Source organism: Callorhinus ursinus, unplaced genomic scaffold (assembly GCF_003265705.2).
Source record: "Callorhinus ursinus isolate GAN/ISIS: 27379988/994484 unplaced genomic scaffold, GSC_fseal_2.0 scaffold71, whole genome shotgun sequence".
In the NCBI taxonomy this organism is placed as follows: Eukaryota; Metazoa; Chordata; class Mammalia; order Carnivora; family Otariidae; genus Callorhinus; species Callorhinus ursinus.
The window spans coordinates 3688677-3705005 of NW_027397133.1; the positions used below are offsets into that span (position 1 = coordinate 3688677).

The following is a 16329-nucleotide window of genomic DNA, read 5'->3' on the forward strand; positions in this document are numbered from 1 at the left end:
CTAGAGACCCTCGAGCGGGAGAACAGTTGTGGGTTAACGGCCCCCACCCACGTCCGGATTCCTTTGGCGGGAAAAAAGGTTTTCCTTCGATGCCCCGCCCCCAACCGGGCCCCGCCCCCGCCCCTCCGGTGCCCCCGCCCCTCGCCATTGCTAGACTTGGTTAGTCCGCCTTCTATGGGTGACTCGGCCAGACTCAGGCCTCGGCCCCACCTCTCGCTCGCAGGAGGGCTCCGAACGCGCCTCAGCCAATCGGCGCCTGCGGTTCGCTCCCCGCGTTCTCAAGCCTCGCCCCTGCCCTTAATCCTGTAAGCTTCCCGCGCGTGGGCTCAGAGCCACGCGGCGCGCCCGCGAGCTTCCTCACTGGTCCCCCGCCGTTACCTCCCAGGATCCCGGACCCCCGCCTTCCGCGCCCGAGGGGCCTGGATCTCCTCTCCTGGACTCAAAAGCCTGGCTCCCCTCTTCCCGGATCTCTGTCTCCCGCCCCTAGATTCAGGCTCCCCAGCCTCGGTTTCCAGGACCCCGGCACGCCGGACCCCTGCCTCCCGGATCTGCGCTCCCCGGACCTGACCTCTTGAGGACCTCTGCCGCTTGGACGCCTTCAGCCTTCCAGAGCCAAGGACCCCAGCTCCCAGCCTGATAAACTCCTGTATTCCCATCCCTGGGGCCGAGAAACCCAAGTGCTCCCGGATTTCGGGAGCCGGACACCACCTGGGAGAGCAGAAGAGCCTCAGCGCCCAGCTTGGGGATCTCAGACACCCCAGGAACCAAGGCACTGTGAATTCCCAACTCCGGGGAACCTTCCAAAGTTCCCGCCTCCGGGCTGTGTTACAAAACTCTCCGTTCTAAGAAACGTCCGCGTCGCGGGAAGGAGACCCAAGCGCGCCCAGCTTCCAGGCGCTAAGGAACTCCGGAGCGTTCATCATGGTGGCCGATCCGCCTCGGGGAGACCCCAAGGGGTTCGCAGCGGCTGAGCCCACCGCGAACGGTGCCCCGACGCTGGTCCCTATAGAGGACCCCGGCGCGACAGGAGGCGGATGCGGCGGTTCCCGGGACCGGGTGCGCCGCTGCCTTCGCGCCAACCTGCTGGTGCTGCTGACCGTGGTGGCCGTGGTGGCAGGTGTGGCGCTGGGTCTGGGAGTCTCGGGGGCCGGCGGCGCGCTAGCTCTGGGCCCCGCGCGCCTGGCGGCCTTCGCCTTCCCCGGCGAGCTGCTGCTGCGCCTACTGAAGATGATCATCTTGCCGCTGGTGGTGTGCAGCCTGATCGGCGGCGCCGCCAGCCTGGACTCGAGCGCGCTCGGCCGCCTGGGCGCCTGGGCGCTGCTCTTTTTCCTGGTCACCACGCTGCTGGCGTCTGCGCTCGGCGTGGGCTTGGCGCTGGCCCTGCAGCCGGGCGCCGCCTTCGCCGCCATCAACGCCTCGGTCGGGACCTCGGGCGCCGCGGAAGAAGCCCGCAGCAAAGAAGTCCTCGATTCATTCCTGGATCTTGTGAGGTCAGACCCCGCCCGCCTGGTGGAGTCGGTGAGGGGTGGGGGAAGGGATGCCTCAGCCACGTGGGGAGGGGACGCGTGTTAGAGATGGCGGGAGTGGCCACTTGAATCGGAGAGGGCATCCCCGGGGCCTGAGGAAGACAGGACGGGGTGGTGAGGGATGGTGATGGTGGCCCTCTGAGGGTCAGATTACAGCGGATGAGGACAGACCCCTGGGAAAGGAGGCTTCTCATGTGGGCGCCCGGGGACGTTAGCGGGGACCCTACAAGAAGGTGATCGGCGAGGAAGTCTTATAGAGGGAAGAAGGAGTAATGCTTGGGGGAGTTTGGGGAGGGAGGGGACATAGGAGGGGCTCCTGGGAGGGGAGAGGATCCTGGAGGTGAGGGGGGGCTTCGAAGGGGATTTGGGGGCTGCTAAGGGCCTCAGGATGGGGCTTCTGGATCAAGATTTGAATCCAGGGTCAGACGGCTTGTAACCCCTGGGTAAGGAGTCCGAGGGGGACCAAGAGGAGATCTGAGTGACGTCCAGCCCCAGGGCTCCCCACACTACGTGTCACCGGGACATAACCAGGTTTTCTTCTCAGCCTCCCTTCCCCACCCGGTTCAACTGGGCCCTGGCAACTTCCCTCTTATATGTTCCTGCTAAACCCTGCCACCTCCGAGGACTTTCTGTTCCATTTCCTCCTGTCTGGGGAGCCTGTCTGGGCTTTCCCTCCACCCACCCCAAACCCACAGGAGGCTGCACAGAAGGGGGCCAGTTAGAAAGAGAGCACACTCTTTTCCTTCTGATCTCTGCTCCCCACCCAAGAGTGGCTCTCCCCGCTTTGAGGAGGGCAGACCGCTTGGGTTGTCTTTGGGGCCTGCTGATTCAGTGTTTCCAGGTGGTTGGGGACTTCCTGGAAGTTGCTGGAGGAAATGATGAGTCACGGAACTGGGTTCTCCCAGCTGCTTGGGGGATGCGTGCCGGCTGAGATGAGAGACTTGGGGGCAGGCTTGGTGTCTAGAAGTCACAGTGGGTGGGCGCCTCCTGGCTGGGGGAGATTAGCAGGGTCCTGACCCAGCCCTGCCGGGCCTGGGTGGGTACAGGCTTTCTGGCCAATGGGCACACCCACTCGGAGGCTGTTGATGTGCACAGGCCTCCCCTGTGTGCCAAAATAGAAGGAACTGGCACTTGGCCAGCTCCTCAGAGACTTAGCTGGAACATCTCAGAACCACACAACTTTATAGGCAGTTGGCGCACAGCTGGACACAGACACTCAGCCACAGCTGCGGCCTCTCACACTGACACATAGCCTTACACCAGTTGTCACATGTGCACTCACACACACACACACACACACACACACACACACACACACGGGATACTAGCCTCTCTTTGCACAGCCACTCACGGATGCCAAGGACCACGCCAATCCATCGAGCGTTGCTCAAACATCCATGCTCAAGAGCCCATACACACCAACACCACCCCACGTATCTGAACACTAACCCGCACCCCCCACCGGATACCAACGTTTGAGAAACATCATTGGTGGAGGGAGGACACCAGAATGCCGGGTGATTAGAACTACGCAGCTGGCTGGCTGGGTTCAAATCCCAGCTCAGCCACTTCCTAGCCAAGGCAAGTTTCTTTCCCTTTCTGTGCCTTGGTTCCCTCTTCTATAAAACGGGGATCAGAGGGCTGTCATGAGGATCAAATGAGTGGATGTAGGGGCCCCCCCGGGCGGCTCAGTCGGTGAAGCATCGGACTCTTGATCTCAGCTCGGGTCTCCATCCCAGGGTGGTGAGTTCAACCCCCGCGTTGGGCTCCGTGCTCGGCAGGGAGCCTACTTATTTATTTATTAGAGAGAGAGACAGTGAGAGAAAGAGAGCACAAGTGGGGTGAGGGGCAGGGGGAGAAGCAGACTCCCCGTTGAGCAGGGAGCCCGATGCGGGGCTCCATCCCCGGACTCCAGAATCATGACCTGAGCCGGAGGCAGATGTGCTTAGCCACCCAGGTGCCCTGCGGGGAGCCTACTTAAAAAAATAAAATATAAAATAAATAAATGAGTGGATTTATGTCAAGCACTACAGGGACTGTAGTCCCCACATTTGCTGTAATTTTCGTCCCACTCCGAGACACGCTCACTGGGGTTTACCGCACGTTGCTGCACAGATACACATTCATGACACAAACAGCCATCCCTTGTCACTCTGTCTTGCTACCTGTTTCCAACACACCCAGATCTTCCCCATACCCTGTGACCCACTCAGCCCGGGCCCCAAGGCCGAGCGTTTCTCAGCCCTCCAGGAGGAAGTGGCTGATGCAAGACGCCCAGGGTATTAAGTTTGCTGCGTGGGGTGGAGCTGAGGCCCTGGGTGACCCTGCCCCAGCCTGCCTTGGGAAGCCAGTGTTCCTCACCTCCTCCAGTCCACAATCCCTCGGGGCTGGCCGGGGCTAGCAGGCCAGCCTACGGGGCCCTAGGAGGCTAGCTCAGACTCCCCGCCCCCCTGGAAAAGTGTGCGGGCCAGGGCCCAACTCTGCCAGACCACAGCCGGCCTGAGGCCTAGGTGGCGACCACACTTGGGTGCCAACAGGGCCTCCAAGGTTCTTCCCATCCCTAGAGGCCAACGCAGCCCCTCGTGCACATTCCCCTCCCAACCTCCCCCCCTCCCCGGGGTATTTAATAACGTGCCCTCCTCCGTGTCTGTCTCTGCAGAAATATCTTCCCCTCCAACCTGGTGTCCGCGGCCTTCCGCTCAGTGAGTCCTTGGGGGTATGTCCTGAGGGGTGGGGGGAGGGCTGGGAGGGAGACAGCCAGTTGCAGCCCCTGGATGCCTGCTTTTGGGTAGCCTCTGAAACCCCTCCCTGCCCCTCACCAAGACAGGAGAATACGGGTTCTGAGCCCCTTCTGGGTTCTAATTCTAGCTGTGTGACCCTGGGCAAGTGCCTTTGCCTCTCCGAGCCTCAGTTTCCGCCTCTGGAAAATGGGCACATGGTATGAGAATCCCACCTCAGTGGGGTTACTGGCAGGATGCAAGGAGATCATGTTTAGGGGTGCTTAGGACTGGCTTGGCGCACTGTTAGTGCCAGGATGGGGTGGGGGAGCCTCTGGCAGTTGATGCTGACTCTTGCCCACCCCCACCTGCAGTACAGTACCTCCTATGAAAACAGATGGATCAATGGAACCAAGGTGAAGGTGAGAGCAGGGGAAGGGGGGTGGTGCCCCATCCCTTGGCCCATTGCGGGGGTTTTTCCATTTTGTTCCCACCCCAGCCTTTGTTTGCCCCCCCACACCGGGGGTCTTCTGACATTTGGTGGTATTTGTTTTATACTCTCTGCAGCCACTGCCCAATTTCTATCTTTTCTAGTCTCTACATTTTTGCATCCTTCTTCTCCCTCCCCGGTGCAGGCTTCTCTTCTGCCCCCTGCTCCCCTTCTCCCACCTACCCTCAGCCCCCCTTCTCCCACCTACCCTCAGCCCGGCACAAAGTAGTCCTTCCAAAGCACAAACCTGACCCTGTCTCTCCCCTACCCAGAGCCCCTTTATGCTCCCTAGTAGCCTCGGAAGCAAGCGCAGGCTCCTTGTCACAATCCGTGGTACCCTGTGAAGTCAGGCTTCTGCCCACCCACCCACCCAGCCTCATGTTCTGCCTCTGGCCAGCCTATTCCAGCCACAGTGGATTTCTTTCAGCTCTTTGAATGCCCAAGGTGCTCTCATTTCCAGACAGTTGCACATTGTTTCCCCTCTCCAGAACCTTCTACCACCTCTCTTTACCTGATTAATCCACCTGTTCTCCAGATCTCAGCCCCTTCCTCCACAAAGCCCTCCCTGATCCCCCGCCACACCACCTACCAAGCTGGCATTCCCCCCTCAGTTCCGACACTCCCTTGGGTTTCCCTATTCCAATCACTCTGAGTGGTCCCTGGTGACAGGCCTGTTGCTCCTGGACTTGGACTGTGAGCCTTGGGAGGAAGGGACAAATGAGCTTCAGGAGTTCTTTTGTCCGTGTTGGGTCCCAGCAGGGCCCAGGACAGGCCCTTAGTGACTGTTCAGGTTGACCGAGAGTCCTGCTCCCATCCCAATTTGTTCCTTGCTCAAAGGTGCCCATTGGCGACGAGGTGGAGAGTATGAACATCCTGGGCCTGGTGGTATTTGCCATTGTCTTTGGTGTGGCCCTGCGGAAGCTGGGGCCCGAGGGAGAGCTGCTCATCCGCTTCTTCAACTCCTTTAATGACGCCACCATGGTGCTGGTCTCCTGGATCATGTGGTAGGTGGTGGGAGAGGGAATGGGGGATGTGGGATGGGGCAACCCGCCATCTATCTGCTCCTTGGAGCCAGATGGCCTGGATGCACACCCAGCATTGACCATCCCCTGGCTGTGTGACTTTGGGCAAGTGATCTACCCTGTCTGTGCCTCAGTGTCTTCATTATAAGATGAGGACCATGTAGTATTCCATGGGAGCTGAGACTGACGCCAGCACCTTCTGGATCCTCCTGGAAGGTGACTAAAAGCCAGCCAAGCTGTGGCCACAACTTAGCGAATGCATCTCCGTTGCAGAGATTTGAATGGGATCAAATGTCCAAGTTACCAAGAAGATGAAATGAGTAATAGGTGGTTTAAGTAAAGCACTTATAAAGTGTTTTAAATGTCTAGCACCTCCTGAGCATTTACTTACTGTTAGCTATGATCATTATCATTATGACTTCCCACCTGGGTGCCCTATAACAAGTGACTTAGCTCACTCTGCCTTGGTTTCCCCATCTGGAAAATGGGACTGACAGTACCAGGCACAAATGAGTGCGAAGTTCTTGGGACACCGCCTGACCTATAGCATGCTGACAGTAAACAGTATCGGCTAATATTTATCAAATACGTCACTTATATAACTTCTGGGCACATCCCACTGGCTGGAGCTTGGGCATTTGGCCAAACCTAGCTGCACAGGTGGCTGGGCAACGGGGCCTTTCTCCTGCTACCAAAGAGCGGAAGGGGTTTGGGCGACAACTAGCCATAGTGATCCAACCGGGAAGGCAGTCTTGGGAGGCCTCCTGGCTGGGAGGCACGAGCACTCCTGGGATCCTCACTGCCGGAGAGGGTGATAATAATTCCAGCAGAAGTTTATAGATCACTTATTGTGTACAAAGAGCTTTCAAGGCACTTCCCCTGGCACCCCATTTCCTCCAATATTCCTATGAGGCCGGTAGCCTAAATGTCCCGGTTTTACAGACCTACTAGATTTCAGTTCAACTGTAGCTACAGCGGACTAAAATAGGAGCTTGTGTGGGATTGTGGTAAAGATTCAGTCATGTTCCAGGGCTCAGCGCATCATAAATGCTTCATATCTGCGGGTTGTTATTAAGACCCGAGTGACGGACTTTTTAGTTTTCATGATGTGGTGAGAGATTGTATCGGTTTAAATCATCCTCGCTGCTGTAACAAACGAACCCAGAGCATGTAGATGACTCACTCATGGGAGCCACGTGTTCAGTCCGAATCTGGTTAGTGATTCAACTCCAGGCGGGCGATAGGAACCCCCAGGCTTCTTTATCTCCCTGCTGCCCTGTTTTCAAGGGGAAAGAACTTGGAGGATGGCAGGGAAGGTGCCCAAACCCTCAGCACATGCCATGTTTCCTGGCCACAAGGGAGCCTGTGGTCAGGCTGTGTACTGAGCACCAAGCCTGGTCCTGCGTGGACATGCGGTCAGAGGCTGCAATCTGTCTCCTGGGCACTTAGGTATGCCCCTGTGGGCATCTTGTTCCTGGTGGCTGGCAAGATCGTGGAGATGGAGGACGTGGGGATGCTCTTCGCCAGTCTCGGCAAATACATCCTGTGTTGTCTGCTGGGCCACGCCATCCACGGGCTCCTGGTGCTGCCTCTCATCTACTTCCTCTTCACCCGCAAAAACCCCTACCGCTTCTTGTGGGGCACCATGACAGCGCTGGCTACTGCCTTCGGGACCTCTTCTAGGTATGGCCTTGGGGCCCACTAGTGCAGGATTTTTAAGCTTAAGGGGCCTGGAGTGGGTATCAGTATCTGGAGACCCTTGACATTTTGTAATTTGGGGACAGTGGATCTGGGTATAGGGGCCATACTTTTGTGAGTTTCTCATAAGGTTCTGGAGTACACCCATCTCCGCCATGAGAAGACCACTGTCTTAGAGATTTCTTCTTCTCTGGGAACCCCTCCTCTTCCACAAGGCCTGGCCCCGGGGGGCAGTGGTCTAGCGCGCCACCCTGGATCTAATCATTTAGGAGCGCTTTCCACCCTCTTCTAAGTATTTTTGTCCACCTGTGCCCTCAGAACCCGGCCCTCCCCACAGCAGGGGTCCTCAGAGAATAGCAATTCTTAGCCAATTTCTATTATTGGTGGAGCTGGGAGGGAGTGTAGGTCAGCGAGCTCCAAGGCATTATAGAATTTAGGTTTGAATTTTTGTGTGTATTTTGAAGGACAGCAGCCTGTACTCTTCCAGGGAGTCCAGGACGCCTATATTTTGGAATCCTGGCATTCTGTAGGATCCCAGTGCCTCTGGCTCTGGGAAGAGAAGGGCATGGGCATGGAGAGGGGGGAGGGCTGGGCGTGGCGGGGGGGGGGGGGGTCTGGGCTGCCGGGCGCTGTTTGGCCAGTGGGGGTGGTCGACTGGGCGGGGCTTCGGCAGGGGGCGGGCCACGCGCTGACTGACAGGGCCGCCCCTCAGCTCCGCTACGCTGCCCCTGATGATGAAGTGCGTGGAGGAGAGGAACGGCGTCGCCAAGCACATCAGCCGCTTCATCCTACCCATCGGTGCCACGGTCAACATGGATGGTGCGGCGCTCTTCCAGTGTGTGGCCGCGGTGTTCATTGCACAGCTCAACCAGCGATCCCTGGACTTTGTGAAGATCATCACCATCCTGTGAGTGTGGGTTGGCTGTGCCCAGGACCCCCCCGCCACCGGCCCCTCTGACACCTCCCCCCAGCATGGACGCAGGCTGGAGGGAGCCAGCTTCCCGTGCCGCCGAGGCCCCTCTCCCTGACCTACGCTCTCTTTCCCCAGGGTCACCGCCACGGCGTCCAGTGTGGGTGCCGCGGGCATTCCCGCCGGAGGCGTCCTCACTCTGGCCATCATCCTGGAGGCAGTCAACCTGCCGGTTCAGGACATCTCCTTGATCTTGGCTGTGGACTGGCTGGTGTAAGTGTGGGTTTGGGGCTTCGGGGGCCTAACGGGTACACCCCCCGGGGAAAGGGGGTGAGCAAGAGGGTCATTGAGAGCCTGTGGGCAGAAGAGGAGAGCAAGAAAGGGGATGGTGTCTTGAACGTTCTAATCAGAGGGAACGAAGGGATCTTGGGGGTTCGTTTTTGGGGGGACCTTGGGGGTTCTAAGAAGAATGCCAGAGAGGTAGTGTGCCCCAGTGGTTAATAGAGTGGACTTTTAGGCCAGGCTGCTTGTGTTCAAGTCCCAGGGCCACCTCTGCTAGCTCTTGTGACCCAAGTTGAGTCCTTCATCACTCCTCTCAGTTTCTCCACCTATAAAATGGGGAGAATAGAATGGTCTCTCCTTGAGGATCAAATGACGGAAACATGTAACTCCCTTCTGAGAGCCCCTGGTCAGAGTTACTACTTCTCAGCCACATCACTCCTAGGTATAATGCCAAGAGAATTGCAAACGTGTTCACAAAAACTTGTACATGAACGTTCGTAGTGGCATTATTTGTAATGGCAAAAAGGTAGAAACAACCCAATGTCCATCAGGTGATGAATGGATACATAAAACATCATATATCCATAACAATGGAATATCATTCAGCAATAAAATTGAATGAAGCATGGACAGATGCATACATGCTGCCATGTGGTGGACCCTTGAAAACCTCATGCTAAGTGAAAGAAGGCAGAACACAAAGGACCACATATCATATGATTCCATTTCTATGCGACGTCCAGCACAGGCAAATCTGTAGACCCTAGGTTAGCAGTTGCCAGTGGCTGGGGAAGGAGGGGATGGGGGATAACTGCTTGGTGGGTGTGGGGGTGTCCTTTTAGAGCAATGACAACGTCCTGGAATTAAGTAGCAGTGATGGTCGTACCACTCTGAATATACTAAAAGCCACTGGGTTGTATACCTTTTTCTTTTTTTGAGAGGGAGAGAGCATGCACATGCGTGAGGGAGGGGGCACAGAGGGAGGGGCAGAGGGAGAGAGACTCTTAAGCAGGCTCCGCACTCAGTGTGGAGCCCGACGAAGGACTCGGTCTCATAACCCTAAGATCATGACCTAAGCCAAAATTGAGGCGGACATTCAACCAACTGAGCCACCCAGGTGTCCCTGGGTTGTATACTTTTAAAGGGTGAATTTGGGGCGCCTGGGTGGCTCAGTCGGTTAAGCATCTGCCTCCAGTTCAGGTCATGATCTCAGGGTCCTGGGATCGAGTCCTGTGTTGGGCTCCCTGCTTGGTGGGGGTCTGCTTCTCCCTCTCCCTCTGCCCCTCCCCCCGCTCGTGCTGTCTTGCTCTTCTCACTCTTTCTCTCAAATAAATAAAATCTTTTTTTAAAAAAAAGTGTGAATTTTATGGTATGTGAATTATACCTCAATTTTCTAAAATGGCACACACACAAAGTATAAAGAGGAAGGGAAAAGAGCTCTTTAGAATTATAAGTAGAAAGGCCTGAGTGAGAAAGTAGTATTTCAGGGGGAAGGGGAGAGGTTGGATGAGTCTTCTGAGGCCCCGAGAGAAGGGAGGGGTGACTTTTTGAGGTTCCAGGAGGAGCAAATCTTGTGTTTTATTGGAAGAAGAATCGTTTGGGCTCCAGGGAGGATGGAGGAGGGGGGTCTTGGGGTTCTGAGGCAGAGAAAGTGCGGGATACTTTGGGATTCCACGGGAAAGGAGAGAGGTGAGAGCTAGGGGGCTTCTTGGATTCTGGATGAAAAGATCTTTGAGGGCGCCTGGGTGGCTCAGTTGGCTAGGCGACTGCCTTCGGCTCAGGTCATGATCCCGGAGTCCCGGGGTCGAGTCCCGCGTTCTCCCTCTGACCCTCCCCCCCTCATGTGCTCTCTCTCTCTCATTCTCGCTCTCTCAAATAAATAAATGAATCTTAAAAAAAAAAAAAGATCTTTGAGGTTCTAGGAGGAAAGGATAGTGGGGATTCTGGGAAGACGGAGGAATGAGCTGGGTCTAGGATCAGGGTTCCATGAAGGAGGGCACCATGGGGACTCCAGGCTTTGCGGGGAGAAGCGGGAGGGTTGAGCGCCACGCTCTGCCCTCCCACTCACTTCCCTGTCACTCCTGCCTCTTCAGGGACCGGTCCTGTACCGTCCTCAACGTGGAAGGTGATGCCTTTGGGGCGGGACTCCTCCAAAATTACGTGGATCGCTCAGAGGTGCAGAGCTCGGTGCCAGAGTTGATCCAAGTGAAGAGCGAGATGCCCCTGTCTCCCTTGCCTGTCTCCACCGAGGAGGGGAACCCCCTCCTCAAACGCTGTCCCGGACCTGCTGGGGATGCAGACCCCTGCGAGAAGGAATCAGTTATGTAAACCCCATAGGGACGTTGCCTGCCCTGATGGGGCCACTATGGACATTGGGATCATGAACTGGGGCCCTGGAGGCCCTGCCTGCACACGCGGGGGACCCAGGGGCCTCAGCTGCTGCCCCCCGCCCGCCACTGCCACGACATCAGATCTTGGGAGGCCTCAGTGCTGGGGTAGATGTGTATGTGTGTGTCTCCCCAAATCTTCCCCAGTCCTCAATTCCTGTTCCCACCCAAAGCTAGGAAACAAGATGGAAAAATAGTGTAAATGTGGGCTTCTGCCCTCTGCGAGGAAGGATGTTCCAGTGGGTTTGCTGGCTGTAACGTGTGTGTGTGTGGTGACTCTACGGTACATCCCACCCCATCCCCAGGCCCTCTGTTCCCTCCACAGTAACACACACTCCAGGGGGCCCTGCCGGGGTGGGGGACACCAGAGAGAAAGACTGCTATCACTCCAAAGGACCTTTTTGAGCAATAAAGTTGTCAAGCGCATCTCATCAGATGTTTTTAAGACTAAAAGCACGAGCCACCCAGAAAAAACAAACAGAAAAATCGGGCTTCGTTGACATAAAATAGCTGTTCATCAAAAAACCCCACTGGAGAAACCACGATGAGCTGCCACTGCGCACCTGTTGGAAGGGCAGAAAGCAAGTACCGAGTGTGGCTGAGGAAGTAGAGCGACTGGATAGAGCCCCACACTCTGCGGGCGGGAACGCATAACAGTCCAGGCACTTGGGAAAAGTTGCCGGGCGGTTTCTTACCGAGTCAACCTAGTACACTTACCTAACGGCTCAGGAGGCCCACTTACCAAAGAGAAGAAAAAACTTCGGTGCACCCAAAACCCAGTACACAAATGTCTATAGCTGCTCTCCCCATAATTGCCAAAATTTGGAAATGCATCAATTGATAGAGGAGTACAAATGTTACGATGGATGGCCGCTCAGCAAAAAAAAAAAAAAAAAAAAAAAAAAAATCCATTTGGATGCATCCCACGGATAACATTTTGAGTGAAAGCTGGAAACAGTATATGCTACCTAGTTCCCTTTCTAAGAAGGTGTGGAACGGGCTAAACTGGTCTATTGTGAGAGAAATCCAAACAGTGATGACCTATGAGGGTGACTTCGTGACTGGGAAGGGGCCCAGGGAAACTTCACGATCTAGCAAACCCAAAGCTTGAGGCGGGTATTGCTTACACAGACCTATACGTTTGGAGAAATTCGCCTGTACACTGAAGATCTGCATTTTATTTATTTTTATTTTTTTTAAAGATTTTATTTATTTAAAAAAGTATTTTATTTATTTGACAGACACAGTGAGAGAGGGAACACGAGCAGGGGGAGCGGGAGAGGGAGAAGCAGGCTCTCCACGGAGCAGGGAGCCCGATGCAGGGCTCAATCCCAGGACCCTGGGATCATGACCTGAGCCAAAGGCAGACACTTAACGACTGAGCCACCCAGGCACCCCGAAGATCTGCATTTTAGCCTATGTATACCATCTCCCAGTTGAGAAACTTCGTATGACTCCAGGGAAGAAATTGATTTTCCAGTCTAACCACCCACATAGGGATGCGGGTGTCCCTTGATACTTGAAACTCTCACTATCCAAACAGTGCCAGTAAGGACTTGTCCCCTCCCTTTTTTAGAACCCTGAATTTGCCATTTGAATAAAACACCCTGCTGTGCAAATGTTTTTATTTTTTTATTTTTATTTTTTTTAAAAGATCTTTATTTTTTGACACAGAGAGAGAGAGAGACAGAGAGAGGGAACACAAGCAGGGGGAGTGGGAGAGGGAGAAGCAGGCTTCCCCGCTGAGCAGGGAGCCGGATGCGGGACTCGATCCCATGACCCAAGCCGAAGGCAGACGCTAAACAGCTGAGCCACCCAGGCGCCCCTATTTTTATTTTTTTAAATATTTTATTTATTAATTCGAGACACAGAGATACAGAGAGAGCATGAGTGGGGGAGAGGCAGAGGGAGAAGCAGGCTCTCCGCTGAGCCAGGAGCCAGACGGGCTCGGTCCCAGGACCCCGGGATCATGACCCAAGCTGAAGGCAGATGCTTAACCATCTGAGCCACCCAGGCGCCCCGTGCAACTGTTTTTAAGTCCCGTTTGAGTCCAGGATGTGGATGACACCAATCGCGCCTCACCTGCTCTAACAATCCTGCCTTGTACATTGCTGAAACATGTTATCTTCCCCTCCCAGAGCCCTATGTAGGCTCCTGCCAGGTACATGGAAGCACCACCAATCTGAGTTCAATTACAGATGGTATCTTGAGTATCTTCAGCATTTTGCGGGGGGGGGGTATTTAGTTACCTCTCATGATCATTGCAGTGTGGAAGGAAAATATAATTCATATCTGATTCGGTGCAAAATTGTGTATTGCACACAAACATAACCACTAATGAGTTCATTAAGTGTTGAATAATGAAGTAATTGGCGTTTTCAATGCTTTCTGTTATGCCAAAATCCTTGGTGGGTGGTTATAAAAGTGTTTTAAGAGTTTTAATGGTAATTGGGGCGCCTGGGTGGCTCAGTTGGTTAAGCGACTGCCTTCGGCTCAGGTCACGATCCTGGAGTCCCGGAATCGAGTCCCGCATCGGACTCCCCGCTCGGCGGGGAGTCTGCTTCTCCCTCTGACCCAACCCCCTCTCATGCTCTCTCTCTCTCTCATTCTTTCTCTCAAATAAATAAATAAAATCTTAAAAAAAAAGTTTTAACGGTATTTGGGGAAATTGGTTGGGGTTGTTGGAAGGAGCTGGGAGTGCATTGTTTTCCCCACTTAAAATAGTTGTTTATCTTCAAATTTTCTTTCTTTTTTTTTAAAGATTTTGTTTATTTATTTGACAGAGAGAGAGAGCGAGGGCGAGAGCAGGAACACAAGCAGGGGGAGTGGGAGAGGGAGAAGCAGGCTTCCCGCCAAGCAGGGAGCCCGATGTGGGACTTGATCCCAGGACCCTGGGATCATGACCGGAGCTGAAGGCAGACGCTTAACCAGTTGACTGAGCCACCCAGGCGCCCTATCTTCAAATTTTCTATTTAATGCTTTTGGGGGAATGGATCAGATTATGAAGGATGCCTGTCTAAAGAGATACACGCATGTGTAATATATCCCATATCCTATATGTACAATATGTATACATATATGGAATCCATAACTAGGCCAAGTTCCAATTTCCCCGTTTTTCAATTCCATTTTCAAGACTTACTGGGCACATGCCACTAATTTGCCTAAGATACTGATCTGGGTCATTTAAAAAATCTGGAACCGGACGCCTGGGTGGCTCAGTCATTAGGCGTCTGCCTTCATGATCTCAAGGTCCCGGAATCGAGCCCCACATCGGGCTCCCTGCTCGGCGGGAAGCCTGCTTCTCCCTCTCCCGCTCCCCCTGCTTGTGTTTCCTCTCTCGCTGTGTCTCTCTCTGTCAAATGAATAAATAAAATCTTTAAAAATAAAAAATCTGGAACCATTTCAAGCCTTCTGAGTGTGGACAGGGGCTCCCAGACCTGGTCCCCACTAGGATGTGCACTCCACGAGGGAGCCACCTCTGTCCTGTTCACCACTGTCTGCCCAGAGCACAGCATGGTGCCTTGCGCATGGTAGGCACTCAATAAATATTTGCAGAATGAATGAATCGGGCTCCAGCTACAGAGCCACCTGGCCAGAAGAGGCTGTTACCTGGTTGAGATCCTGTTTCTGCTGCCCGCCAGCCCTGTCGCCTTACCTAAGCACTGTGGAGTCTCATCCTCTGATGACCATGGCCCTGTTATGCCTCACCCCAAGGTCACTGGTGAAGGTTACATAAGAAAAGAAGGAAAAGCACCTGGACAGCCATCCTCTGGGGCCTGGCTCCCACCTCCCTCTCCCTTTCTCCATGGCTCCACCCACCCCTTTTTTTGGGACACCCCTCTTGCTCCTTCGAAGGAGTCTGGCTTGGGAGGGAGTCCTCACACTAGCCCTGCATTGGGCCAGGATGGGGGGCTGGCAGGCACAGAGTAATCACACCTTTTTCTTTCTTTTTTTTTTTTTTTAAGATTTTTTATTTTTTATTAGAGAGAGTTACAAGCAGGGGGAGCGACAGGTAGAGGGAGAGGGAGAAGCAGGCTCCCTGCTTTGCTAAGGAGCCTGACATGGGACTCGATCCCAGGACCCTGGAATCACGACCTGGGCCAAAGGCAGCCGCTTAACCGACTGAGCCACCCAGGCGCCCCACACCTTTGTCTTTCCTTGCGACAATGTTTCTAGGCCTGCTGGACTCCCTCTCCCAATCTGCTTTTTTTGGGGGGGTGTCAACCTTATTAAGGTATAATTTGTATACAATAAAGTATATCCATGAAAGTAAGTATTTGGATAAAACTGACAGATGCATAGATATTGAAAACCACCACAATCAAGATACATGATATTCCTAGCACCCCCAAATAGCCTGGTGCTCCTTTGCATTCTGTCCCTCCCTCTGCCCCCAGGCCCAGGCAACCACTGATCTGCTTTGGGTCACTGAAGATTAGTTTGCATCTCCTAGAATTTTGCATTAGTGGAATCCTGTAGCAGGTAGCTTTTTCGTGTCCTGTTTCTTTTTTATTTTATTTATTTATTTGAGAGAGAGAATAGGATAGAGAGAGCATGAGAGGGGGGAGGGTCAGAGGGAGAAGCAGACTCCCCGCCGAGCAGGGAGCCCGATGTGGGACTCAATCCCAGGACTCCTGGATCATGACCGGAGCCGAAGGCAGTCGCTCAACTGAGCCACCCAGGCGCCCCTCCTGTTTCTTTTACTTAGCATAATGCCTTTGAGATTTAGTCACGTTCGCGCACATATCGGTTTATTCCCTTTTGTTTTCAATCACCGACGAGTATTCCACTGTCTGGGTGCAGGTTTGTGTATCCACCCACCTGACACGGACACTGGGTGGTTTCTGGTTTGGGGCCATTGTATATAAAGGTGCATATGTCCACAGGTGGTTTACCAGCCATTGACTTGCCATAGCAAATCTTTTGTAATGCCCAGGAGGATACACAAATATTTACTGCTTGGTAAAGGGAGCAGAGGGTCCAACAGCAGTAGAGACTTGAACCTCCTTCCCTCTGGCTGTGCCTAGTGTTAACCCCTTGGTTGCTGGGGGAGTGGGGGGAGAGAAGTCCAGGGAGTCCCCATGGAGAGCCAGGCGGTAATAACAGGAGGTCCATGGCGATGATCGTCTACCAACAGATCAGTAATCTATAATGTAATATTTTCATGCTTTAATCACATCACGGCCACATGTTGGCTTGTCAGCTCTGGGAAAATCCTCTGGGCTCTGCTGAAATGAAGGTCATAGATACTATAACCCACCTGCACATGATTTTATGTTATTTATTTTTTAAAG

General features: G+C 54.1%; 1 protein-coding gene across 3 annotated transcripts; it reads left to right on the forward strand.

Moving 5' to 3' along the window:
* The first annotated feature begins 203 nt into the window (after positions 1-203).
* SLC1A5 (solute carrier family 1 member 5) lies at positions 204-11458 on the forward strand. 3 transcript variants are annotated; one of them, XM_025849879.2, is made up of 8 exons: positions 204-1490; positions 4186-4228; positions 4618-4665; positions 5571-5737; positions 7205-7438; positions 8166-8360; positions 8502-8636; positions 10739-11458. In XM_025849879.2, exons 1-8 carry the CDS (start codon positions 922-924, stop codon positions 10971-10973), a joined length of 1626 nt encoding a protein of 541 aa, XP_025705664.1. In that variant the 5' UTR covers positions 204-921; the 3' UTR covers positions 10974-11458. The 3 variants fall into 3 exon arrangements, with proteins under 3 accessions (XP_025705664.1, XP_025705665.1, XP_073742635.1); XM_025849880.2 differs by having other exon boundaries at positions 222-1490; positions 4186-4242; XM_073886534.1 differs by lacking the exon at positions 204-1490 and adding an exon at positions 1883-3269.
* Positions 11459-16329: the final 4871 nt, after the last annotated feature.

Coding starts and splice junctions, on each gene's coding strand:
- SLC1A5 (XM_025849879.2), top strand. CDS start 922: ATGGTGGCCGATCCGCCTCGGGGAGACCCCAAGGGGTTCGCAGCGGCT. Junction 4,666..5,570: donor TCAATGGAACCAAGGTGAAG/GTGAGAGCAGGG, acceptor CCTTGCTCAAAG/GTGCCCATTGGCGACGAGGT. Junction 7,439..8,165: donor GCCTTCGGGACCTCTTCTAG/GTATGGCCTTGG, acceptor GCCGCCCCTCAG/CTCCGCTACGCTGCCCCTGA.